General features: G+C 37.4%; 1 protein-coding gene across 1 annotated transcript in view; it reads left to right on the top strand.

Annotated features, from left to right (window-relative positions):
* HMCN1 (hemicentin 1) overlaps positions 1–27,965 on the top strand; it is a 399,750-nt gene that overhangs the window by 290,697 nt on the left and 81,088 nt on the right. The window contains 15 exon segments of the mRNA XM_006185542.3: positions 1,987–2,160; positions 3,448–3,561; positions 4,408–4,553; positions 8,339–8,489; positions 9,847–10,041; positions 11,625–11,738; positions 16,084–16,271; positions 18,044–18,140; positions 21,661–21,822; positions 22,518–22,631; positions 22,747–22,949; positions 23,246–23,327; positions 23,434–23,565; positions 23,914–24,063; positions 26,269–26,428. Of these exon segments, the coding sequence (XP_006185604.2) occupies positions 1,987–2,160; positions 3,448–3,561; positions 4,408–4,553; positions 8,339–8,489; positions 9,847–10,041; positions 11,625–11,738; positions 16,084–16,271; positions 18,044–18,140; positions 21,661–21,822; positions 22,518–22,631; positions 22,747–22,949; positions 23,246–23,327; positions 23,434–23,565; positions 23,914–24,063; positions 26,269–26,428 (2,182 nt within the window).

Raw genomic sequence — 27,965 nt, 5'->3', positions numbered from 1 at the left:
GGATTTAGCCCCAGCACCTAACATAGCACTGAAGAACAGATACATGGATAAGAATGAATGAGAGTTCATGAGCCAGTTTTCTCCTAACATGCCTGTCTTTTCTGCATGCCCATCAGTGTATGGGAGGCACATGCCCAGCCCTGGATTTCCTCTCCTCTCCCGCAGCCTGTTGCTCCTCTTAGAGCTCTAAGTTCCTCATGCCTCCCTCCTCCCAGCACTGATTGACCTTCCAATATTGGCTCATGTCCAAATCCTAGCCCTGTCCTCTGGAAACCTGATTTAAAACTCTTTCCAGCTCCTGGCAGTAATTGAAATCTGACTTCCCAAAAGCGAGCCACTCCCTGGGGGACTCTCTCCAGTGGAGATCATTTATTCTTTATGCCAAGTGTCTCAAGTCATGCTGTCTGACTGTGTCTCTTCCTCCTCCTCCTCCTACCTCCTTCCTAGTTGTTTATTTCTTGTCTTTTCTCTCATTCATTGAAGACGAGGGGTCTCAATCAAAGCCTTCTTTTCCACCAACTTAATAAATTTGAGGCTATTTAAGTGTGTGTATTTGCACCTTCCAGTTTACCCAGCCATAATTCAGTGTCTTTACTCTTTCTTTTTCCAAAGGATGAGTTATCCTTTTTCTTCAGTTACTGCTTCTACCCTTGACCTCGTATCTTTCTGCCTTCTTTGATATGTTAGCCATTCCCGCCATCTGCCTTCCCCGCAGCTTCGCCTTCTGCTGTCTCCGTCACTTGAAGTAGTCACCCCTCTCTGTCTGTACTTCTTGTCCAGCTAAAAACAGGCTTCCGTCCACACCGTTCTTGACACTGCTGTGGCGAGGACTACCCTGTTGTCAGACCCAACAAATAGTTTTCAGTCCTTATCTAAATGTCTGGACACCGTGTGTCACTTTCTGCTGGACAAGCGCTGTTTCCCCAGTTATCCTTGCACACCTTGGTTGTCCCTTTCTCCCTCCATTATGGTCATTTATTTAATCCATCTCTTCAACATTAAGTCCCCTCATATTGTGTCCTTACTTGACTGCTCATTTTACTCTCGATATTCTGATCAGATATTAACTTAATTCCCAGAGATTCAATTATCATCTACTATCGACTGAAGCCTTTTTAGATCTGCAACCCACATCTTTCTCCCAAGGTTCAGATTTCTGTATACAATTGCTTGTTGGGCATCTATACCTGAAATTCTCACAGATACTTAAAGTTCAAGATATTCAGAACTGAGCAAACCATCTTCCCTTCCTAGAGGAGCAAATATTTCCATATTTTCTATTTATGTTGCTTCAGTGCAGTTTACCTAGCTTCGTTCCCAGGCAAGAAAGCTGAAAGTTATCTTTGCCTTTGGTTTCCTGACCTCCTAAATTTTGTCATCTTAGTCCCACCAATTGACATCCTGAGTCTTTACTTAGTCCTTCCTCTCTATGCCTTCCTCCAGTGCTCTAGTTCAGGCCCTCATTATCTTCTCTGAAACAGATGTCCTGTCTGTGTTACACTTGCTTCCAATATTGACCCCCTTGAATCCATCCTCTCTGTTTCCTGCTTCCCTCTCATTGTTTACACTTCTTTGCTCCCAGTATGCTTCCTCTTGCCACTAGCCTCCCTTCTTTCACCTTCTGACCACCTCCAATCCTTTGAGGCTTACTTCAAAATCTGCTTCTTGAGGAGGCCTTCTCTGGTAAGAGTCCTCACGCCCCACACCTCAGGTTAGACTGGATATTCTGCCGCCTCCTGTATCCTGCACCAAAATTCTCATTGTTGCCTTTACTCCATTCTGTTCTGATTCCTTTTTATGAGTTGTCTTCTCCATTACTCTGTGAGCTTTTTGAGGTTCCCACTGCTTTGTATAGAATGAGAACAATAATCAGTTGTTTTCTGTAATTGTTAGGGAATGGAATTACACGAAGTACTATGGAAATTTAGAAATGCACAAAGCTATTCCCAAATGTATTTCTTTGATCATATTTTGAATCTTTTTCAGTATCTCCTACAATTGCTGGTGTCGATAGTGATGGCAGCCCTGAAGATGTCACTGTTATCCTTAACAGCCCCACATCTTTGGTCTGCGAGGCTTATTCTTATCCTCCGGCCACCATCACCTGGTTTAAGAATGGAACTCCTTTAGAATCCAACCGAAACATCCGTATTCTTCCAGGTAATTCACTTACTGCAGATGCCCAAGATGCATTTGTGCCATCTACTTTTGCAGAAAAACAGAATCATTAGTTATTTTTGTAAAAGGAATTATGTTATTGGTGCTGTTTGCTGTTGCTATTTTGGGGGAAATTATTTTCTGTCTTACAATCTACAGTACATAAAATTGCTTTTTGAAAAACCAATAGAATATTTAAATAAAAGCAAACAAATCAATACTCCAGTGCAATTAATTGCTAAAATATAATGTGGAATGCCAAACAGTGTAGAAATGCATTTCTGGTTGAATTGAACCTTGAAAGGAGAGTTAGTATTTAGGTTGAGAGAGTTTATTTATTTCTCTTTAATGCCTGGCAATATGTGTGAAAATTGAAAGGATATAAAAGCATGATCACTGGCTTTAAGAAATTTATAATGTTCTGTGGAGGAGAGATAATATGTATGAAAGTTAATTAACAACATGAATCCATGAATAATCATGGATCATGAATAGTCACAGGGTATGATAAATGAGGTAGTGATAAGTTTTATAAGAATTCAAAAGAAGGAATGGCCACTGTTGTCTGAAATGGTCAGGAAATGCTTTGTCATAGCCAGAACTTGAACCAGACCTTAAAGTTACAGAATTTTGTTGGTTGGGAATGAGTTAGGAGAGATTTCAGATCCATCAGGATGACTAATATGGGGAGAGTTGAAAGTAAGAATGGCCTGCGTACAAGTAATTATAAAGAGATGCCTCACCTCCCTCTTGGTGGGGACATTGTGCGTACCTGTGTGTATGGCGGTGGGGGGAGGCGGGGGCAGGCAGGAAATAAGATCAAGAAGGAATGTTGAAATCATGTTTCAAATGCCTGAATTTAAGAGTTTTGACGTTAATAGACTTTAAATTGAGAATCATTGAAGATTTTTAAGGAGAAAGTTACCATAATAAAAACTATGTTTTAGCAAGATCAATCTCTACTAACAGGCCAGGTAGAGGAGAGGAAGAGAATGACTAAGGCAGAAGACCTGTTTATGAAGAAAGTACAATGAAGACCTTAGTTACAGTGTGCAGAGAGGCAAGGGGGGTCAGAATGAGCATGACAGTGATTACCACAGAGGACCAGTTGAGGACTTAGTGACTGTCTCCACCCACCAAGTAATGCCCATCTAGACTGCAGTTTATCTTGGGTCTATTACAAAATTGGCCTAGAGAAATATGTTAACAGCAAGAAGTAAAACCTGGTGGTTTGTGTATACTCTGCTGCCACTGTGACTTCAGATTCTTTGATGTTCTGTTGCTTTTCAGGAGGCAGGACTCTGCAGATCCTGAACGCACAGGAGGACAATGCTGGAAGATACTCTTGTGTGGCCACTAATGAGGCAGGGGAGATGATAAAGCACTACGAAGTAAAGGTCTACAGTAAGTTCTGAAAGAATGCTGTGTTTCCTATTTTCTCCAGATTTCTAATTTTTCCAATTCTGTTTTTCATTATGGGATCATAATTATTTATATTCATCATTAAAGTTTATTGTTTATGCAGCTCACTTCGTTAAGATGGGAGTTGAATTAAGCATTGTGCCCATGACCCCAATTGTTTAAAGATGTGAAAAGCCCATTCAATCTGCTCACTAACCTTTTGGAGAACTTGTCAGTGACACTTCCTTAGGTTTCTCTATTATTTTCTTCTGAATTACCGTCTGTGCCATATATAAGCACTTCAGTGCACAAAACCATAACTTAAATACATATGCTCTGTTCAACAGCCTGAGATGAGTTTGTCAGTGACTTTGGGCTGACCCCCACTGTACATTGACCTAAAAAAAACCAAAAACAACACAAAACTAATGCTACCATCTATAGAGACTGCATTTCAGGGTTTTGTTTTTGTTTTTAAAAAGAAGGAATATCTGATTATCTTTTGTCCTTTGAATCAGTCCCCTTACTGACTATAAAATACATTTTATGGGTTATACTCAGACTGTGTCAGGGGACCTGGAACAAATGAAACCAACTGTTCTGTGAAGGACCTTAGCCTCATTGGCATATGATAATGGTGAAGGACCATGGGTATTTTTCTTCACGTTCTGTATCTGAACACTGTCTTTTGATAAGATACTAACTTGGATCCTTGATGAAAGGAGAGCATAGAAAATGCCTGAGTTACTTCCTTGTTCTCATGTTAAGTGATCTTCAATGTGATTTCCATGTCGTTTCATGTATTTAAAAGAACCAACGTTTAGCATTTTAATGTTCATGTTTATGCAGTTCCACCCCTAATCAATAAAGGGGACCTCTTGGGACCAGGTCTTTCCCCTAAAGAAGTGAAGATCAAAGTAAACAACACCCTGACCTTGGAATGTGAAGCCTACGCGATTCCTTCTGCCTCCCTCAGCTGGTACAAGGATGGCCAGGCCAGTCAAGATTTTTCATTTGCTGATGCTTTTTTATAGACTGAAATAGGCAACTAAATTAAAAAATAAAAACACCCTGACACAAATAACTTAGAAAATCAATTTGACCTTAAAACTAGCGCAATCTCATGCACCTGGAATATAAAACTGCAAAAAAATTGAACCGTGTTCAACAGGTTTAGTCTTATTTCATCATTGAAAAATTTCAAGGACTGTTATTTTGCACATGAGCAATTGTCTATGGAAATCTAGCCACCTTCCCACTGGGGAATGGTTTTTGTGCTCTGCGTTTTTCAGTCTAAGTAAACTTTGTGGAGAAGAAACAAAAACCGTACTGAGCCAGATTAGAACAATAGGTACAACGCAGGTACTAAGTTCATTCAGACCTTCCTCTCACCACTTTTAAGTGCTTTTATAAAGGGTAACATTTTTAATGTTCCAAGATGAAGAAAGCAAGCTAAATGTGATGATTAAGTGCCCAATACAGTTAACCAGGGGCAATGAAAAACTTTAAATAAAAGAAACAACTTTCAGTTATGTAATCGGACTTTCAGACCACAGCCCTTACTTATCATTCAACTTAATCTTCTTCCATACAGGTTTTAAAAGCATACGTGCTGGTGTTTTAAGACCAAAATAGCTGTTAATACTCTGCTTAATACAGATGTGACATAGCTACGCTGATACATGTCCTGTTTTACACATAGTCAACCAAATGGTCAGTCACATTCCAGTTGTAGAAATTCAGGTCAGAGTCATGATTTACAATGCAGAAAGATATAGCTTTATTTTTTCAGATCACAGATGGGTTTTGCAATCCTGGTGGCCAGGAAAAAAAGAAAAAAGAAGTATCTCTTATAAAATAAGCAAGTTTCATCTGGAAGCCATTGTCAAAGGGAAAATATGGAACTCCCACCATGTTCTGTTTACAGTTCTTTTTCTTACTACAAGCACACTTGATGGTACAATGTCAATTCTGTATGAGTTTGCTTGGAAAAATAGTTCCTTTCCCCTTTGAAATCTTATTATTTTTAATTTTAACTAAAATCTCTTCATTTCCTTGCATTTTGTACACATGCACACATATACACAAATACACATAAAAATTGGGTGAAGTCTAGAATAGTACTAGGAATAAGGCATTTTTTTAAATTTTCATAATGAACAGTTAAATTGGTTTCACTCCCAGTCTCCAAAATTGATCCAATTAGGGTACTTTAGTCAAACTGCTAAATTTTTTAAGGTTTGGGATTGGTCCCCTAAAATGTATACAAAAAAATACTGATTTTTGTTTATTTCCCATATCCTTTCTTCTGTTTTACTTCTCAGATAAGCAACACTACTTGAGTGAAACAGTATCTTTGAGAAAAATCCACCAAAAATATTGACAGTTTTAGCCACCATACGTTTTAATAGAATCTTGGTGTTTTATTTATTCATGTTTTGAAGTTTTTCTTTGGCATGGAAAATTTAAATTATGCTATTTTTATATAAATGATATAATGTTAATAATGTTTCTTTGCATCTCAAATTATTTACTGAGCACATACTCTTGGCCAGACACTGTTTTAGGGGCAAGTGATACAGCTCTGAAAGAAAAGGACAAAAATATCTGCTCATATGGAGGAAAAAACTAAGCAAGAAACATAGAATGTGCCAGATAAGGTAAATGGTATGAAGAAAATTCAGTCAGGAAGAAGAATCAAAGAATAGCAAGTGTGAGGAGTGTGATCTCCTATTTGTCTAAGGAAGGCCTCGCTGATGAGGTGATACTTGAGCAGAAACTCAAAAAAGTTGAAGGAAGCAGACATAAGTCTGAAAGGGAAATATTCCAGAGAGAATAGCAAGGGGCAGAGGCTCCGAGGCGTCTGGCTGGAGTGCAGCCGTCAATAAGAACACAGGAAGGTTAGAGCAGAAGACTAATGTTGGGTCAGATCATACTGCCTGTGTCCATCAGCTGGCCTCCTCCTCATGGAAAGCCACTGGAAAATTTTGAACACAAGAGTGTGATATGTGACTTAGGGTTTTAAAAAGATTCCATTGGCTTTTTTACTGATTGAAGAAAGAGAGGCTCCAGAAATGAATTTATTGCTGTGGTCCAGAAGACAGGTGGTGGTTGCTTGGATGAAAGTGGTAGCAAGATGTGAGGGGAAGACATGACTCAAAGGTGAGTCCAAGATTTTGCATGAGATCACTAGGAGAGTTAAGTTAAGGTAGAAAGGGAAGAGGTCCAAGGATGAAGCCTCAGGGTACTCCTACATTTAGAGATTGTGAGGCAGAGAGTAAAGTGTCCCAAAAGATAAGGGGGGAAAAATTATCAAAATAAAGACAAGTTAAACTGTGTCAAATGCCACTGATCATGTAAAATAAAGACAGAATTGACCAGTACCTTTAGCAACATGGATATTGCGATGACCTTGACAAACTCATTTTGGCCACATAGAAATGGTGAAAGTCTTACTGGAGGATTCAAGAAAAGATAGAAGGAAATGGAGACAGCAAATGTAGAAAATATATTAAAGTCATCAGCTATAAAGGAAAGTAGAAAAATGTGGAGTTACGCTGCAGTCTAGTGAGATTTTTATAAATGGGGAAGTTACACTGTTCAGATAGACATCATCCAGTGGAAAGAAATCAAATGATGGTGCATGTGAGAAAGGACACAGTTGCTGTACTCAAGGGATGTTCAGAATGGACCGAGACTGGAATCAACCAGGGTTAGGGTTTTGCCAGGAGAGTAAAATAAAGGGAGAGGGGACAAAGGAGTTGATTTTTCACACAAATTTACACAAGGAGTGATTGCCATAATGAACCTTCTCTGGGTCAGGAGGGAATGGAGATCAGGAGGAGAGTGAGTGACAATGAAAAGATTGCAAAGGCAGTGAATTTTGGGTCCTCCCATGGGCCCAGAAAGTTATGGGAGCTGGGATGCTAGAGGAAGTGAGTTAGAAAGTTAACAGAGGTAGCAGTCAGAAAGTGAGATCTCGAAACTGAGATTGTGAAGAGATGCGATTTTTGGTAACTATAAGGTCTAGGGGTGATTGTCCTACTGAGTGGCTGAGAGAGGGTTGGGGACCAAAAAAAAAAAAATGGAAGAGAAGGAGTCAAAGCATTAGAGACTTGAGAGAACAGAGCATTAGATGACTGTCTATGTGGGTATTGAAATCACCAAGAATGATGAGAAAAGTATCAGAGAGCTTAAAAATCTTCAAGGAATAAGAGGGAATTTAGTATAAACAAATGTTTCAAAGATGAGAAATGTCCTATTAAATTGTAGGTAATGTTATCAATAAAACATCATAATATAAATAGCTCTAGGTTAATTTTTTTTAATTTATGAAGTAATGATGTAAAATGAAGTAAAAAAATCACAATAGTGGTTTTTAGATCAAATCAGACTGCTAATACCTTTTAACGTTTCATTTAAAAACTAGCATTTTCTACAACATTATGAAGAAACACTTTTTTAATACAATGTGGGGTCAGCTGAAATATCTTTTTCCAACATGGATAAATGGCTATGGTACCTAAGAACTTTTTTTTATCATAAATAATTTATAAATGTACCACCCAGATGTGGCACACATGTAAACTATATGACCTATAATTTTCAATAAATAGAAGCATTACTCAAAAACAGTTTATTCAGAATAAATTAAATTATTGTTGTCTTGAGTATTTAACATAAATTTTTATTTTTTAAAGAATCATAAAAACTATCAACTGCATGGTCTAGAGGATTTATTAGAATACTTAATGCTAACATTATTATAATTGAATCACAGCCCCTTAAATCAGATGCCCATGTTACTATTGGTGCGAATGGACAGACACTGCAAATAAAGGAGACTCAAATATCAGACACTGGACGATACACTTGTGTAGCATCTAATATTGCAGGTGAAGATGAGCTGGATTTTGATGTGAATATACAAGGTAATGCTAGTATGCTTATTGTGTATAATTTAATTTATATAATCTGTCAGAGCAATGAAAAAGAGGTTCGATTTGGTTTACTTTAAATAGTATTTTTTTTATGTTGACAGTAATATAAATTCATTATTGAAAAATTGGACTTGAGAAATTAACAAAGAAGAAAATAATCGCATCATTCAGAATTACTTCTTTTATTTTGATATGTTTCCTTCTGATATATATTTGTAAATGTATTCTTCATTTATCAATTGGGGATTACACAATACACACTTCCCTGTTACATCAGCTTTTCCCTAGTATTATATCATGAAGTTTTTTTTTTTTTTAATAGTATTCAAGTGGAAGGCAAGAAAGTAGTAAAATACAGAAGTAGGCAGACTTGGACTTGAATGATGATTTTGGCTCCTCCAACCTTTGTGACTTCGGCAAGTTACCTAAATATTTTAAGCCCCTATTTTCTTGCTTTTAAAATCAATGCCTTGTAGCATCGTGGTGAGTACCAAATAGGGTAAAGTATGTAAAACACTTAGCAAAAAGCCTAAGAAATGGTATCTGCTATTATTATTGTTGATACTGTTACTCTCAACATGATTTTTAATAATTATACCTGTTTTATCAGTTGAGTATCTAAATATTTAACCAGACTCCCATTGTGGAATGTCTGGGTTTTATCCGACCTTTCACTACTCATATATAATGCTTCATTGAGCCTCTTTATATATAAAACTTTTGCACACCTTTGATTTTTCATAAGTTGCTAATGAAATTTTAGGTCAAGAGTTAAACACTTTAGTGATGCTTTTGATGTACAGGCAAATTGTCTTCTGGAAAGTTCGTACTCATCCCCTAGAAAAGTTTGAGAATGTCCTGTTATTTTTGTGAATGGACTTACTAATCCTGAGTGCATAACTTCTTTAGCTTTCTTAGTAAGACAACTCACTGAGGAATGCTCTGAACTGAGCCAGTGTCTTTTAATGGTTTCTCAAAACTAGTTTTCCCTGGTATGATCATATTCCTTAGCCATGCTTATTATAGTAGTTCCTTCCTGAGAGCAGGCTCCTTTGTCTAAGTGCTAAAGCCTTTTAACAGAGAGAGAGAGAGTGCATGCAGAACATGAGCCCAGCATTCTAACCTCCATACTTGCTCTTCCCCATGAGAACCAGCTCCAACTTCTGTCTGCTCCTTTTTTTGACTAAGAGCTAGAATTGCTAGGTATATAAGTACTTGAAAAGATTTTCACATATTCTAGTTTATTATGTGTACCAATCACTCTTGGGAAAATACAGCCAAGGCCTTTGTTTAATGAATTGACACTGGCATTCACATGAGTCCAAAATTTCCTGTCATTCCTCCATAGTCCCCCCAAGTTTTCAGAAGCTCTGGGAAATAGGGAACATGCTGGATACTGGCAGAAATGGTGAAGCCAAGGATGTGATCATCAACAATCCCATCTCTCTCTACTGTGAGACAAATGCTGCTCCCCCTCCCACACTGACGTGGTACAAAGATGGCCACCCTCTGACCTCCAGTGACAGAGTGTTGATTTTACCAGGTAAAGATTGCTAGGAATGGGGTGAAAATCTGACTCTCTGTCAAATGTGTTTCTTCTCATTTATTAGACCAGTCAAATTGACTTATTTCTGGTGTTGGAATTTAACTGACACAAGACGCTGAATGGCCACTGATCTCCATGTAGCTTCAAGCTAGGAGAGTCTGGGCTGGGAATTTGATGTAGGATAGAACACCTTAGTTAATTTTCAGATCTCCTACAGGGTCATTCCATCAACTTAAGAAAATCCTTTGGCTCCCTAGTGCCTCCATTTTTCTAAATAGTGTGATGAAATAATCCATTTGGTTTCTATACATTATTAATGATAATTTCTAAAATATATTTGCAAATAGATACTAGTCAGTTTATTAAATGCAGTTCTCATAAATCGATGGTAAAGATTATGAGTTTCAAATATTTTAGTTATTACATGGCTCATCAGTGGAGAAAGAGATGTTTAAATTGTAGAATAATGGTATTTTCAAGGCCCCTATTCAAGTTTTAGCAAATATTCAAATAAGCTTATCAAAATTTATTATATTGTACACTTAAGGTCTAGTGCCTTACATTGTATGTAAATTTTATCTCATTTAAATAGAAGAATGTCTTGGAGAAAAAAAGAAACTAAATAGAAATGACAACTAAATGTAAATATGCGATCTTAAATTGGATCTGGACTTAGAAAAAAATAGCTATAAAAGGCAATACTGTACTCATAATGAAACTTGAATATGGACTATAGTTCAATAGTAGTTTTTAATTATTTTTTATTGATTATACATTTTCTAATTTTGAGCATTATACTTTAGTTACATAAGGCATTATCCTTGCTTTTATGAAATATATATTTATAGGTATTTACAGGTAACGGGGTACCACGTCTGCAACAGACTCAGATGATTCAGAAAAACATTATGTATATGTATCTATATCTATATAATATAAATACTCAATTTTATACTTTTTCTGAATCATTTGAGAGTATTATTTATACATATAAACAAAAGTTAATATGTACATATATATGACAGATCAAACAAATGGATTGAGATATAAATAATTGGTAAACAGGTGAATTTTTTATATAATTATTGCAACTTTTCTGTAACTTTGAAATTATATCAACATGAAAAGCTTAAAAATACAGTTATTCTTTCAAGACTGTATGTATAATGGTATGCTTGATAACTTTTATATCCTTGGCTATTATTTTCTCTAATCGGTACTTGCCTCCAAAAGTGTAAACTTCTTTTATGTGTGTCCAAAACTGTAAAAGCAGGAAGTCACTGCATAGTGACATTACACATGGAAGGTGGGAGGGACAGAGAGCACCATTCCTCCCCTGAGAACCTGCACAAGCTATTCATTCCTCAGGGGATCTTTCACATACTGGCTCACTTTTCAGCAACGCAGTGTTTGTTATAAATACGGTACATGGGATTAAAACTGAAACGCTGGATGAAGTAAGAGGGTTGAAAAAAAAAATGGAAGGAAGTCATCAGACCTGAAAAATTGTATCTCTGTTTATGACCACTTGCACTCTGAGATTTGAAGAAGTAAACATATGTCTTGGGATGTATTTTCAGGAGGGCGAGTGTTGCAGATTCCCCGGGCTAAAGTGGAAGATGCTGGGAGATACGTGTGTGTGGCTGTGAACGAGGCTGGAGAAGACTCCCTTCAGTATGACGTCCGTGTGCTCTGTGAGGCTTTTTGTTTCTTTGTTTGTTTTGTTTATTATGCATTCTTTCACTCAAAAGTTGTTTTGAGGAACTAATTTTTGCAAGATGTTGCGCTAAGCATTTTAGAGACATAAGGATAATCAGAAATTGCTAGTTTTCCCAGGGAGTTAATTGTCTTATACCAATTGAGAGCACATTAGTTAGGAATCTTGAAGTATCAAATAACAAACTGATTTAAACCAAATTAAAAAAAAAAAGAGAGAGAGAGAGAACCCTTAATTCATGAACCTGAAAAATCCCAGGGTAGAGCTGGCTGCAGCCGCATCTGCCTTCTGTGGCTCAGAAGAGGCCCACTTCCCCTTGCTCTTGCTTTTCTCCGGTAGCATCGCTCTCAGGTGGGGGGTCCCTTTGGACAGCAAGCTAGCTCCTAGAAACTCTAATATTCATCTTCCTAGTTTCACATCCAAGTGAAAGTTTTTCTTTTCCAGTATTTACAACTGAAGTCCTAGAATTGGATTTCATTGAATTTAATTGGCCAAGCATGAATCACATACCCATTTTGGAACTAATTACAGGGGCCAAAGCCCTCACTGATAAGGCCTAGTTCATGTGCCTATCCTTGGGCCACAGTCATCTCCATATGAATGTGTGGACGGAGACTGGAAGAAGTATTGTAACTTTAAGGGCAGAGAGTGGTGATGTTACTTGAAGCAGGAACAAGTAGATGCTTCCATTACAAGGAGCTGAGCTGGAGAAGTAGTAATGGGGATGTATAGGAAGCTTTGGTATGAAAGATTTTACAGAGTAAGTGATTAGGTGATATGAAGCATTAGGCACTTATCTCAGAGTATAAGATGAAACTGAGATTTTTATCCCAGATGATTAAGAAAAATAGCAAGATTCATTAAAAAAAAAAAAAAAGATTTAGGAAAACAACATGACTTGGGAAGAAGAAAGTCGATTTTGTTTTGCATGTGTTGAATGCGCATGGTACCAAGATACTTAGGAAAATGTTGAATGGGACATTGGAAATAGGAAGTTACAACATAGGAGTGTCCTGAACTAACAATATAGATGTGAGAGTTATCCACAAACAGGCGTTATGCAAAGGCATGAGATTTCCTACAGAAAGGTAATAGAGTAGGAGAAGATCAAAAGAAGATCATTGTGAGACCATTTACAAGTAAGAGACAGGAAAAAGAAAACAGAATTAGTGGAGGAACAATCTGAGGAGTTAATGAAAAGCAGTAACCTGCCAGGTCACAGAATCTAAGGGCAAAAGAAAGGTTATCAAGAAGAGGGTGTTGTATGGAATGCTAAAGCAAGTTTAAGAAAATAAAAAATGGAGGGAAAGAGCCATTTGGCTTTCAAACTAAGAAATCATTGGTGAAATTCAGAAGAGCAGTTGATGTATATAGTGCAGTGTGTTACAGAGCACAGGGATAAATACTGAGCAAATAAAAAGAACAGGAAGCAAATATAGAGTACCCTTAAGACCTTTTCTAGAGGCATAAGAGGTAGAATCATGTTTTAGGATAAACAGCTTATTTGAAAAAATACATTTAAGACAGAGTTGAGCTTGTTTAGAGACCAATCAAACGATCCAAACAAGGGGACAAAATAAAGTTTCAAGTGTGCGTGTGGATGGGAGGAGGGTGCAAGGATTGATGGAGTCAGGTCTTTGAACAGGTGAAAATGCAATTAAGGAGCCAAGAGAGGCCAACGGGCATTTCGTGGTAGTGAATTACCATTCATTGGGATGTAAGAAGGGATATGTGGGGGTGCATATCAACTGTGTTTAATCTTTTCCTTTAGTATGAGAACAAGAGAAAGCATGGTAGGGGTGGTATTTGGGCCTGTGGAAAATAGAGAATGTTAGTAATTGCCACTGTGGGCGATGCAACAGACAATCAGACACTGAAGTTGGAGCTATTGGCTTAGTCATTGCCCACCCTCATTAACTTGGGGTCAGAGGTAGGAAAAAATTAGATGATGTGACCTAAGTGTTGGGGAGGAGGTGCTTGTGGGGGCAGTACCACCAGGTAACACAGTACACGTTGCAGAAGCACTAGAGGGCAAGAGACATAGAATGTGCAGTGAGTCAGAGCATCACTGAAATGACCCACTATGAGATCAAGGCAGGACAAGAGGAAACATGAGCTTGGAGGGAGGCTGATAGACTGATTGTAAGGGGGAAGGGGTGAAAGGGCTAGAATTTACAGTGAAAACAAAGAGCCAGCTTACAGAGGAAGCCCGAAAAGAGGTGGGAAGAGAGAAAACACAAGAATTCAACATTCATTTATTTGACAAATATCTATCGCTAGCTCACAATGTGCCAGGAACTGTACACTAAGGATACAGCGGTATATACAGTAGACATCAGCCCTTCAGGGGGTTTATAAACTTGCACGAGGAAGGGGTGTTCATGTTGAATGGTCTTAAGTGTGTCTATGTCTATGGCTGACTGAAGTCAGGTAGAGGTGACATTAGGGTGGGATGGGTCATCAACATCGATTTTCAAGTCTACAAGGTAGTGATAAGGAAAAGGAAAAGGGAAGAGAAGACAATTAAAATCAGTGCTAACATCCGGAACTGTGATGGAGTATCCTAGACCACCTGGCTTAATCTGACCTAAGTTTGGAAGGAGTTTAGGACAGAGTGGAAGGCTCTGATAAAGTAGCAAGATAGTATCGTTTCGGAAGGACTGGGATTTGGTTCAATTGAAGTGAAGTCTAGGGATTAGGTAGTCAAGGGGAGATGTTCATGCCTTCGTTTGGTTACTTTTAATTAGGAGGTTGGAAAACATGTTGGAGATGAGTTTAAAGTGGTAGGAACAAAGCAAGAAAAATGGCTCACACACAACATTGTAAAATGATTATAAATCAATAAAAAATGTTAAAAAAAAAAAAAAGGAAAAATGGCTCACAAAGTCTGTCTAAATTAAGGATGTTTCACAATGTTTGATGCTCACCTCCTCTGTGCCACTGAGTACAATTCTGAGTGATGTAACCCAGGTGGTGGGGCAGGTCAGAGCAAAGCGCTTTGGTGGAGGCCTCTGCAGGTCACACCTTGGACTTGCAGTGCATCACCAGGTAGCTCCTAATGGTTCAGCTCCAGGTAAAAGTTGAAGAAAACATAGACTCTTTATGTCCCAGCATCTCACTTGATTAGTTTTCTTGGTGTGGGAGTCGTGATAGCCTCACTTAATCTGAAATTCAAGTTTAGTATTTACTAATTGGCAGTTCAAACTATATATGTTATGTTATCTAAAGTGTAGTAAAAATCATGTAACTTTGAGTGTGAAAATATGCATTCAAAATAACCCTGAAATTCTGTTACGGGCCTTGTAGCCTTATTTTCCCCGTAGATTTTCAGTTTAGTTTTGAGAGGCCCAAACACTACAAGAAGGCATCTGCCTTAAACATAGGGTCTTCCCTGATTGATAAAGATATGGTACATTTCAAGAGATTGAAACAAAATAACTGAGCTTTCAAAACAGAACAAAATGATTATTCACTTTGAAAATGAATTCCTATATTTACAAAAGCAGCCAATATGGGCATTCCTAGTTGAACATTTCCATTTTTTTAAATTCTGTGGGTTATATGTGATTTTTCATAACTGACTAGTCCAACATCAGGTGGACATGAACCTGAATTGATTCTATAGTATTATTTTAAAAGAGAATGAATTATATGTAGAAAGATGTAGAGCGTGACTTCCCAAACTTCAGTGTGCGTATGGATCACCTGCAGAGTTTGTTAAAATACAAATTTCTTGGCCCCTTCTAGGGATGCCCTTTGAGGAAGTCTGAATTGGCCCCCAAAATCTGCATTTGTAGCCAAGCTCCCAGGTGATACTTACCATGATACCACTGGTACTGAGTCTGGGGAAACACACTCTGAGTAACCCAGACGATTCCCTTGCAGATGAGACCAAATCTGTACATTTTAAATACACTATAAAGATTTACTTGGTTCATCTAGATGACCAAGTAGACTTAATTACTAATTTGTGCGGATGCTACTTGCAAGTATGCTTGCAAACCCAGAGGGCACAGTGGAAGGGGCTGAGAGAGAAACCAGACAAGGTATATTGGGGAAGAATTGGGATTCTTAATGGGAATGAAGCTGTGGGAAGAATTAGTCCAGAATAGGTGAAGAGAGGGAAGAGAATAAAACCAAATTCACATAATTTTTATGACAACCCTCATTTATTAGTGTAAAATGTTACTTCAGGATCATGGTTTCTTCTTAAACTTTTGCTCCTCTATTTTCTAAAACTTCCTAAAGTTGTCAGAAAATGAGAATAACTTAGAAGAGACTTTATTTCCCGTCATTATCTCTTTGTTGCAATCTCTCATCAGTGCCGCCAGTTATCAAGGGAGCAAATAGTGATCTCCCTGAGGAGGTCACCGTGCTGGTGGACAAGAGTGTGCTGATGGAGTGTCTCTCCAGTGGCAGCCCTGCACCAAGGAATTCCTGGCAAAAAGATGGGCAGCCCTTGCTAGAGGATGAGCATCATAAATTTCTATCCAATGGAAGAATTCTGCAGGTAAAAGTAAAAAATCTAATTTTAAAATAGCTATTTGACTTTGTATTTTATACTTGTCTCTTTAAAATTTAAGCTTACTTTTATTGGTTTATATATATTTGTAAAAATCACTAACTATAAGAAAGATATAAAATTCTTCTTCATTTTATTCCCCCATCAGAGGTGACCAGTTACCTCTGATTAACATATTCTTCCAGAAGTTATCTGTACATTAAACACACATACCTCTGCCGTAAATTTACTGCAATATGGCCTTTATGATAAAAACCACATTAATAGCAAATTATTATAGAGGGAAAGGGGATGGGAAGGGATAAATTTGGGAGTTTGAGATTTGCCAGTGATAACCACTATATATAAAAATAGATAAAAAACAAATTTCTTCTGTATAGCATCTTTTAATAAATAACCTTTAGTGAAAAAATATGAAAACAAATATATGAATATATATACATGACTAGGACATTATGCTGTACACCAGAAATTGACACATTGTAACCGACTATACGTCAAAAAAAAAGCAAATTATTATAATCCTTTGCATTGCATATTTCTGATAGTAAAATTCTAGGTGATATAAGGGTCCCTAGACGCTAAAATGTGTCCTATATTGCAAAGAATTGATAATAATAAATAATAATGCAAATCACATAAATATCCAGAGTTATTGTTCACTTACGGGCATGTCTGTCTTTTTCAAGTGTCCTAAAAGGAAGTTAGGCACTTGTAGAAGTAACACCAACTCTCTTTTGTTAGGATACAACCTAATAAATTATTTCTTGAACATATAAATGATGTTTTATAAACCCAAGAATCTAAGCATCACTATCAGTATATCCAACACAGTACAGAGTTCATGGAGTTCTTTATTTAAAAAAAAGAATTAGGTTCACTGCCTGTAAATAACCTTGAATTATCAAAGTATCTTCTAAACATCAGTGACTTTTTCTATTTGATGATCATACCACCTCGAGCAAAATACTGAAAGGTTTCTGTGTCTTGGGCCAAAAGATACATAAGTGGATAGAAATTTCTGCATAATGAAAAAGAAAATATAACTACTATATTAACTGTTACTGCATGAAATGAACCACTTCAAAACAATGATTTAAACCAGTAAGCGTTTGTTTAGCTCACAGCTCTTCTAGTTGCTGGGTGATTGCTTTGGTCTCAGTCTTACTAATTGTCCGTATCCTGTGGATTGAGTAAGAGGGTGCTCACACATGTCTGAGGCCTCAGTTGCACTAACAGGGTTGACTCTTGCCCATGTGACCTCTCACCCTCTAGCAGGCTAATCCTGGCTCCCTCCCATGGCGATGGCAGGGTTCCAAACGAGTGAGGAGAAATGCGCAATGCCTTTTCAGGCCTAGATTTGCAATGGAACACTGTCGCCCCCATGACGTTCTATTTGGTTGAAGCCAGTCACAAGACCAACACGAATTCCACATCTTTACCCCACTTCCTGATGGGAGGAAGTTCAAAGTCACATTGCCGGGGGTATGGCTAGGAAAGTGGGAGAATGATTGGGGACGTTTAGTAGTCAGTATACCACAAGTATGTGTAAAATTGCCTTTTCTGACTAGTAATCTTTACAAATATTTATTTGACTGACTTGACTAATAAAAGCCAACATCAGCACGATTACATACAAAATTTTTTTCTTATGTTCATCTGGTATCAACTAGAAAGAATATGTATTGTTTCTTCTCAAAAGTTGACAAGTTGCTTTATAAAAAATTTCAGTTGGAATGTCTTCATTTTTTTCCCCTTAGATTCTAAATACTCGAATAACAGATATCGGCAGGTATGTGTGTATTGCTGAGAACACAGCTGGAAGTGCCAAAAAATATTTTAACCTCAATGTTCATGGTAAGAGCTCATTTCCAAAAACATCTGTTAGGGTATACTTGAAAAAGCAGGAAAACTGTGTTTTAGATTATGTTGGCTTATTTTGTATTTCTTAACTTGAACAATGTGTGGAGCCTGCGTTCATTCAGTCTCTCTCCCTTTTTCTTCCCACCACAGCTTGTAGAATTTACAAAGTACAAATCTTTTAGGAAGTCTGTTTTTATACTATTTCAGTCCCTCAAGAGAAAGTAATTACTCCTACCTATTTGAAAGTAAAACAAAATCAAAATTTGAAATCCCAAAGATTACAAATTTATATAAAGTTAGAACCAAATATAGCTCTTCTACTCATTAAAAATATATATATATCCATTAGTTCTGACTGGAACCAGCTTCAGCCCTAAGTTGTAGAATTCATGTTGAGTTACGTCCTCCAGTACCTAATATGCTCCCTGAAGAAAAAGTCACTTTTGTGGAGTTAAATAATTCCTGAAAACCATCAGTACACCTAATTCATTCATCAGATTTTAAGTTCATGATAAATGGTAGACACTCTGTAAATACTAATTTTTGGCTAAAACAGCAGTTGGAGGACTACCTTAAATAGTTTTATTTTCATGATGCCCAGCTGCTTCCAGAATATTAAATTGAAAATAGTGAACAACTATTATAAGAGATTTTTGTTACATGTGTGACTCATAGGCAAAATTCTAGTAGCTCATTTTGGAAATAGCTGGAATTTGACATTTCATGAAAAATGTCTTCCTTCAGGAGACTTCTGTTTAGCGTAATGGACATTCTTTTTTGGTGTGATACGTAGGGAGTACTGGTGTCCAGCAATGTTGCGTGTTTCTGCAGGAGATACCTGAAGCACTTTTATCTTTGTATTCCCAGTGCTTGGCAAGATTTTTTTTTTTTAATGAGTAACTCTGACCCAAACAGAAACAATGTGTTGTGAACTCCCAGGAGGAATGAATTAAACAAATATAATCATTGTGAAAGCACACATTCTCATCTGTAAAGTGCAGTAGAACAAATGGTGAAAAATAAAAATGATGATTTTTCCTGATTCCCCAAGGCAGAATTAATTTTTCCTCCCTTAGGTTATCAAAAGCATCTTGTTCAATACCCCAGTTTTAGCAGTTACATATGTTACCTTATGACCTTTATGTGTGTGTGTCTTCACCTCTGTCCCATACCTTTATCATCAGTGCTGTAGGCAAATGGTCATTCTGACAGCTCGTGGTCTTCCTAGACCCTCAAGTCGTGGTAGTCACTAAATAAATACTTGTTGTTCCTTTATTTTATTTCCCTGATACCTGTTTCCTCTTCTTCATACACAGCAAAAACGCCTGAACTGGGAGCCTTGTGTGACTTGAAAAGCAGCAGCCTCTAGTGTTAACCTCTAAGAATTAGAGTTCAGGAGGGGGTTTCCCCTTTCATCCGTTCATGGCATCTTGAGCTCCTGACTGCAGCCAGGAACCCATACTTAAATATTGGGAAATTCATTTGGGGAAGAAACAATTTAAATTATTCTCATTTAAAAATCCCATTTGTTATCTTTTCCTACAACAATGCTCGCTTCTTTTGGACTCTGACCTTCGGAGTTTTTTCCAGCCCTCTGTGTCTTTCCTTTCCTTCACATCCAGCTTAGCTTTCAGGGAACACTGTATCAGTCCCTTCTGCTGGGCCCACGTCTTCTCAGTTCTCTTGCTCCATAAAAGCTCAGCTGTGCATTCAGCGACACAACGTGCTGACTGCTTGATAGTGACCAGGCGCTGAGCCAAGTGTTTTATTTATTGATTTGATTTGATTATCTCGATAACCCCAGCTGGTTGGTACTATTTTATACCTCTTTTACCAAGGGGAAAAAACCGAGGCTCAGTGAGGGTAAGTAACAGGCCCATAGTTACACATCTGGCAAATGCAGAACCAGGATGTTAACTGCGGTGGTCTGAATCTGGAGGTTGTAAACTTGGCTGCTTTGCTGTGTTACCTCTCACTAAATCCCGTGCATGCACCCAGGTAGCTAATCATGGCTGGAGGAACTCTGGGTGCCAGGAATACTGGTGTCACTGCAAATTCATAGGTACAAGCTTGCACTGAGCCCTCCATACTGCCTGGGCTCCTCCTCGTGTCTCTACTCCACAGTGCCTCTGTCTCACCACCTCCCCTCTCCTTGGATGTCAGATGGTCCCTGTTTTCATCAGCTCCAGTAGCCATAACAAAACACCAGAGACCACATGGCTTAAACAACAGAAGTTCATTTTCTCAGCATTCTGGAGCATGGGAAGTCCAAGATCAAGGTTCCAGCAGAGTTCAGTTTCTGGTGAAGGTTCTTTCCGGCTTGCAGATGACCACTTGGTCCTCACAAGGCCTCTCCAGTGATCACGCCTGGACAGAAAAGCGAGGAAGCTCACGCGGGTCTCTTTTTATAAGGACAATAATCCTACAGGATCAGGGCAACCCCGCAATGACCTCATTTAACTTTGAAACTTCCTTAAAGGCCCTTTAAATACAATCACGCTGGGAGTTAGGGCTTCAGAGTATGAATTGGGTCGGGGGGGGGAATATTCAGTTAATAACAGTCTCACCTTCACTCTCACTTTTACCCCGTACATGCCCTTACCTCCTGTTCTACAGGGAAAAGAGAAGGCATATCCCAGAAACCACTGCAAATTCCTACCATCAAGTCAAAAATGCTAGCTTACCTGTTACCGCCACTTTGTCCTTCCTTTGTTACAACACAAGGTAGAGGCACTTCTCCACCTGCCAGAGACCAAAGACCAACTTAACTCTAGATCCCTGGTTGCTGCCTTTTCAAAAATCACACAGACGCTTCCTTTTCAGTATTGAAATCCTCACTTTCACTAGCTTCTCCCCAAGAGTGCATAAATGTACTTGTCTCTTCCCTCTTTAGTTAAGGGGAAAAAACCTCTCCCTTAGACCTCATATTTCTCATCAGCTGCCTCCCCTTTTCCCCCTTTTCAAAGCCTCCTGCCCTGATAGCTGTATATATTTACTGTTTCCATTCCTTACCCCCACTCTCCTCTCCCACCACCGCACACCCAGTTCCATCCCCACAACTCCGATGAAACTCCTCACTGAGTTCATGAGATGACATCAGAAGTCCAACCGGCATTTTCCCAACTTCAGCTTTCTCACTCTTGAGCGGTTGACATTCTTGAGCATTTGACTCTTTCAAAAATTTTCTTCTTTTGGCTTTTGGGACACTCCCCCACCATGCTTGTTTACATCTTGCCTTTCCAGTCTCTGATTCTCAAAGTTGTCTTTGCTACTTCCTCCTTTTCTACTTGCCTTTGAAAATTCTAGTATTTTCTTCCAGCTGGGAAATACAGAACTGATGGGCATGGGTTTGATGAAGGCATTAGGGAATTCTAAGAAGAAAGACAGTGAAATAATTAAGAGTATCATTAATTCACTGCTTTAGCAGAGTGCGATGGTTGGTCTTATATTAATAAATTAGGGTATGTGTTACTGATAATATCAGATTTCACTTTTTAATATATTTCTATTACAGTTCCTCCAAGTGTCATTGGTCCCAACCCTGAAAATCTCACTGTTGTGGTGAACAATTTCATCTCTCTGACCTGTGAGGTGTCTGGTTTTCCACCTCCCGATCTCAGCTGGCTCAAGAATGAGCAGCCCATCAAGCTAAACACAAATGCTCTCATCGTGCCTGGTGAGGAGCCTGATACTCTTACAAGTGGGCAACGCTTTCTCGTTGTTCTTTAATTTTAATACAAATGGCATGTCAACTTAGTCTCTTTCCAGACTTTTGTCTTGCTCTGTTTCTTTGTTCACATTGAATGCCTCTCAGCCATTTGGGGTCAGATTGTATAGACTTCTGTGATTTTAGCAGGAATGTATAGTACCGGGCTCTACTTCAAGAAATTGTGAAATTGAGAGACAGAACTGCTGAGTAATTCCTTGGAGGTGGTAGACCAGTAAATAGGGCTTTCTTTGCATAAATTCACTGGTGGCTTTTCATCAGTCCTAAAGCTTCTTGAGGATAAACAGACCTACGGACGGAGAGCCACTTCTGCACTGTGGGAGATTTAAACCCAGAAAATACTTGTTAATATATTTTCACTCTAGTACAATTACTGTTTGCTCACTAGAATCTACATCAGTCAGTTTTACTCCCCATGTTTGGCTACTGGAGAGAAAATTTTATTAATTTCTTCTGAAGTAGAATAAATAATAAAGGAAGGGTCAAAGGAAACTGATTCAGTTCTTTCATTTTAAATATGAAATGCTTCTATACAAACTTTCCTTTAAGGAAAAGGATATATTTTGCCATTTATCTTACTGATTAAAAAGGTTACTACAACACCCTCTATGCCACTCTTCAGTTTGTTTTCTATTTGCCCCCAGGTGGTCGAACCTTACAGATCATCCGGGCCAAGGTATCTGACGGTGGCGAATACACCTGTATAGCTATCAACCAAGCTGGTGAAAGCAAGAAAAAAGTTTCCCTGACCGTTTACGGTTTGTTTTTGCTATTCGCAGAAGATTCTTTTATTTATAAGCTGGTATTAGGTATTCTCTATCTGAGCATCGTAATGAAAAAAAGAAATTCTCTGTTCTTATTTTCTTCCTTCAGTGCCCCCAAGCATTAAAGATCATGGCAGCGAATCTCTTTCTGTAGTTAATGTAAGAGAGGGGACCTCAGTGTCATTGGAGTGTGAATCAAACGCTGTCCCACCTCCCATCATCACCTGGTACAAGAATGGGCGGATGGTAACAGAGTCTCCTCACCTGGAGGTTTTGGCAGATGGACAGATGCTGCACATCAAGAAAGCTCAGGTGCATCTTTCATTCTTGTTTGTGTGTCATGACTCCTTGGTGGGATTATGGAAGAGAGCATTGAAAGTTGCATATTCCCATTACTACAGTGAAAAATTTATTTTCACTAAACAATAACATCATCACTGCCATTATCCTCCTCATTTTTCATTTTTAAAAAAAGCAGGGTTGTAGAAGGCAATTAGGACTGGGGCATCGGCACAGAAAGATGACTGATGATTTAATCAACACTTGACCAGTGTGATTGGTCATCTGTAACTTAATGGAGCACATACAATAGTATCTTTTTCTTTTAGGTATCTGACACAGGCCAGTATGTATGTAGAGCTATAAATGTAGCAGGACGGGATGATAAAAATTTCCACCTCAATGTATATGGTGAGCATCTGCCTCTAATACAAGTCTTTTTCCCCCAGATATGCAAATGAAAGAAAGTGTCCTGAATTCGCTGAATGAGGACACATGATCTTCTGTCTTTTTACAGTGCCACCCAGTATTGATGGGCCTGGAAAAGAAGTCATTGTGGAGACAATCAGCAATCCTGTGACCTTAACATGTGACGCCGCTGGAATCCCACCTCCCACGATAGCGTGGTTGAAGAACCACAAACCCATAGGTAATGTAGCTGTGCATTTTTTAATGATTCTTTTCTTTTGCTCTTAATTCACTAGATTAATAAACTAGTACATGTTCCGTGTTACACACATAGCTGTGTTCAGTTCAGAAGGCCTAGTATACCATAATACAAGCTTACAAAATAGACTCATAAAGTGATTATTCATTTTATAGAGATTTTTTCTCTTTTCCTTCTTCAAAAGAGGCTCTCGTTTAAAATAAAAAATCCAAAGGAAGAACTTTTAAGAAATACATTTATCACATGAAGTAAGACATTTTTATGGTGAACTGCAGAGATGTGAAAATAAAAGCTCTTTTATGTTTTGTTTTGCTTTGTTTCCACCTCTAGAAAATTCTGTCTCACTTGAAGTTCATATTTTGTCTGGAGGTAGCAAACTCCAAATTGCTCGGTCTCAGCATTCAGATAGTGGAAACTATACATGCATTGCATCAAATATGGAGGGGAGAGCACAGAAAAATTATACACTTTCGATTCAAGGTATGTGGTGTACACTACGACCTGTCAATTTTTTTTATCCCATTCTATCTATAGTACAGAGTAAGTGCACATCTAAATAGATCATGTATAATTGATTCAAAATATTTTTGCATGTTTTGGATATTTTTTCTTTTTGCATTTTATTGAGATATAATAGATGTAAAGAACTATTACATTTAGGGTGTACAGCATAATGATTTGACTTATAAAGTATCTTAAGAAATAACTTTAGATAAACAAAAAATATTGTCAATTTTCTGTCCTACATTTACCAGTAGACAGTATTTTCATGAAAATGAACATAAATGTGGGGAAAAGAATAGTAGAAATTTCAAAATCTATTCTCATGGTTCCTGAAATGATTGCCTTCATATATGAGTATCCTAATGAATGACTTATTTAAAACTGGCATAACTTATTTTGATACTAAGCCTATAGGTCTGTTCCTATTTACATAGATAAGTAAGATTTAATTCATAAGGAGAGTTCTAACTACTGGTTGTGGATTGAGTAAATTTTAAGTAATCACGAATCTTATACTGTTTGGGGTGGCGTGAATCTTACACTCATTTAGGAGCTGTTAATTTATCCAACAAATATTCAATTACCACCTACTACGTTCCAGCATAGGATTGCACACTGCAGGGAGAATTTGCATCATTTTGATTTTCAGTAAGCCTTTGGTTGTTACTTTTGGCCAAATGTTTAAATTGAAATGGAAATCTAACTTGAAACTAAGTTGAAATGCTTGGTTTTTTCAATTTTATTACAGTTACTATGAAAAAAATTTCTCATAAGCTATAAATGTAGTTGTGAATATTATATACCTGTTGTGTGCTCTGCTAAAAGCTAAAATTGAAATTTTTTTCCAGTTTTATTTGAGATCTGATTGACGTATCACATTGTGTAGGTTTAAGGTGTGCAGCATAATGATTTGATACATGTATATATTGCAAAATGATCACCACAGTAAAATTAGTTAAAATTGATCACCTAAAAATTGAAATTAAAGAAAAATTGAGATAATCTATGATTATCAGTGGTTTTTCCTATTATTGATGCTTTAAGATTTCAGAAGCAAAAAGGGAAAAGTATCTATATAGAGATTCACCATCAGAAATTGCATGTTAAGTATATTTAATGCATTAATAATAATAGAGGCCAATCATGGGGTCTGTGGTATGACCAAAGATTTTACCAGACTTTTTAATATAAGTTATTATGTCTTAGGACTAGAACTTATGTATGCACATAGGATCTAGTCTGTGCTTTTCCTATATTAGACATTCACTATAGGATGTCTCATTGACATTCTTACTGATTCAACTTCTTTAGTAAATCTAAATTCTACAGACTTGGTGTAATTATGATGATCTTCCGGACTACTAAAGTGGGATTTGGAGGTATTATGCAGTGGTGTGCTGGTAAACTATTTAACAACTGACTTTGCAGACCAGAAGGTCTTGATTTCTACTAATCGTGTGTCAGTTTCTGTGGTGTAAATTTTCCCACAGTGACCCATTTCAAGCTACCAATGTGGTGGCACTCAACATGGAATCAGAAAGATGTGGAAAATTGGCTCCTGCAAGCTGGTGGGAACTGCCTCCAACACAGCACTCTTAATTATTTAGAGGAAGAATTTAGATTTGTTTCTGTCTAATACTATTGTCAATACTTTTATTACACATAGTTCTTCACTGAATCATTACAGTGAAAAACAAAGACGGCTAGAAAAAGAGAACAGAAATGACTGACTTTTGAAACCAATAACAAAATATGCTGTTCAGAATAAATAATGTTATAGAGAAATAAATAACCAACTTAAATACTTTTCTCAGACTTTTATGCCAAAATTTTGTAAAAACAGGTTCTCCTGGACTGTTTTAATTCTGAGCCATCTTTTGAGGATTTAATCCAAGAGTGATTCCATTTGTCCAGGAAGGGTGCCCATGAGGTAGATTTGTCACCAACTCCCATGACCAAATAATTATATCAACTTACAAATATAACAGGGCTATTGAAGTGGTTCCTCTACCCTATTCCTCATTTTAAAATAATTTATAGCAATAACATGAGTTTGATCTTAAATCACAATCTAAGAAGAATATGAAATACAAATGGCATATTGTTCTGTGATTCTGCTGTATTCATTAGAATTTATATTCTTGTGCCTTGATAATGAAAGTCTTAAGTATTCCTCCAAAGTTCCTCCAGATATTGCTGGTGCTGAAATTCCAAGTGAAGTCAGCGTCCTTCTCGGGGAAAATGCTGAGCTGGTCTGCAACGCAAATGGCATTCCTACCCCACTTCTTCAGTGGCTTAGAGATGGAAAGCCCATAGCTAACAGTGAAACAGAAAGAATCCGGTATGTGTAAAGAGAATCTTTGCATCGTTAATTATAAGGTCTTCTGCAATCCTTTATGCATCAAATTTCACATGAATAATAGCAAATTTGATCTCTTTGGAACTTGGCTGTCATTGTTTTCAGAAAGAAAAAGGATAAAATTTTGGAGAGTTGGACACAGAAATTCTCCTTGGAGAATCACTAACATGTATTTGTGTATGTGTGTGTATGTGTTCCCTGTCCATCAACTCTGTTATAAAATCTTTTCACACATTCATTCCTGTGAGTGCTAGTTAACTGTTGTAGATTTTATTCCCCTTATTTTAGAATGTTTATGCCAAAGTCATGTCATAAGATAGTTAGTTCTTTCCTGCTAACATCAAACCAATTTTATCCTATGAAAGATTCATCAGGCACCTCTTAAATATGATTTTGTGTCCTGAAATTACCAAACCAACGAACATGCCATAGTGCTTGGCTCATTTTGAGAAAAGGTACAATATCATCGTAACCTGGTTCATTCATTGTAGTGATTTGTCCAAATCCTGTTTTCCGCTGACACTTTTACCCATGCTGCAAATCACATAGAGATAGAATGAATATGTGGTAAGGTCTTCCTGCTACTTTCAAAACCAAGTGCCTTTAGAAGGCAAATCCAGAATTCTACACTCCTCTACCTTATTTCATCACAAGGCCTCCTTGCATACACATACCAGAATAATTGTAACTATTGGAAGAATATATACATAAGCAGGCATTTATTAAATATATTGCAAACTTTATGATTTTGAACCAATATTTTAAATTTAAGGATTTGGAATATATTTTCTAGTCAATGAATTGAAGATACATAATATAAAGAAAGATAAATATGTTATTTTCTTTGAAGTCATTTTATGTTAAAATTTAGATATGTGTCTCCTTTACAAGGTTTGGTAAATTGTCAAATGGTATTTCAGTTTAGAGATACATTTTGAGTTTTATATCTCTGGTGTGAGCATTTCTGAATAGTTAACAAATATTTAATTATTTTTATTCAATCAGCTGATATCAACCCTATTCCGAACCAAGTCCCAGATAGTTGGTGGGACCTAACTATCTTCTATAAGATAATATTTGTTCCTAGGAATTTAAAATCTATCACTTCTCTTACATTAAGATCCCAAATATACTTATTCTTATATCTACTTTATTATTTTTTTTTATTTTGTGGGGAGGTAGCTAGGTTTATTTTTTTAGAGGAGGTACTGGGGATTGAACCTAGGACCTCGTGCATGCTAAGCATGCACTCTACCTCTTAAGCTATGCCCTCCCCACTACTTTATTATTTATTTCCAGCTCCACAATATGTATATGTTTGTCAGTGGGCCAGTTTGTCAGTCAAATAAAGTAGTTTTTCCAAAGTCAACTTACTGCTTTCCTTTGGTCATGGCAACTTGCTGTTTTGTTTATTCATATGGTTAAATTCATGGGATTTTAAAATCAACATTTTGAAAAAGAAAAAGTAAAATAGACACAGATAATAAAATTGTAATTCTCAATAACTATATTTGATAAC

This window comes from Camelus ferus, chromosome 23, assembly GCF_009834535.1.
Source record: "Camelus ferus isolate YT-003-E chromosome 23, BCGSAC_Cfer_1.0, whole genome shotgun sequence".
Taxonomy (NCBI): Eukaryota; Metazoa; Chordata; class Mammalia; order Artiodactyla; family Camelidae; genus Camelus; species Camelus ferus.
This window is presented reverse-complemented; position numbering and strand designations above follow the sequence as displayed.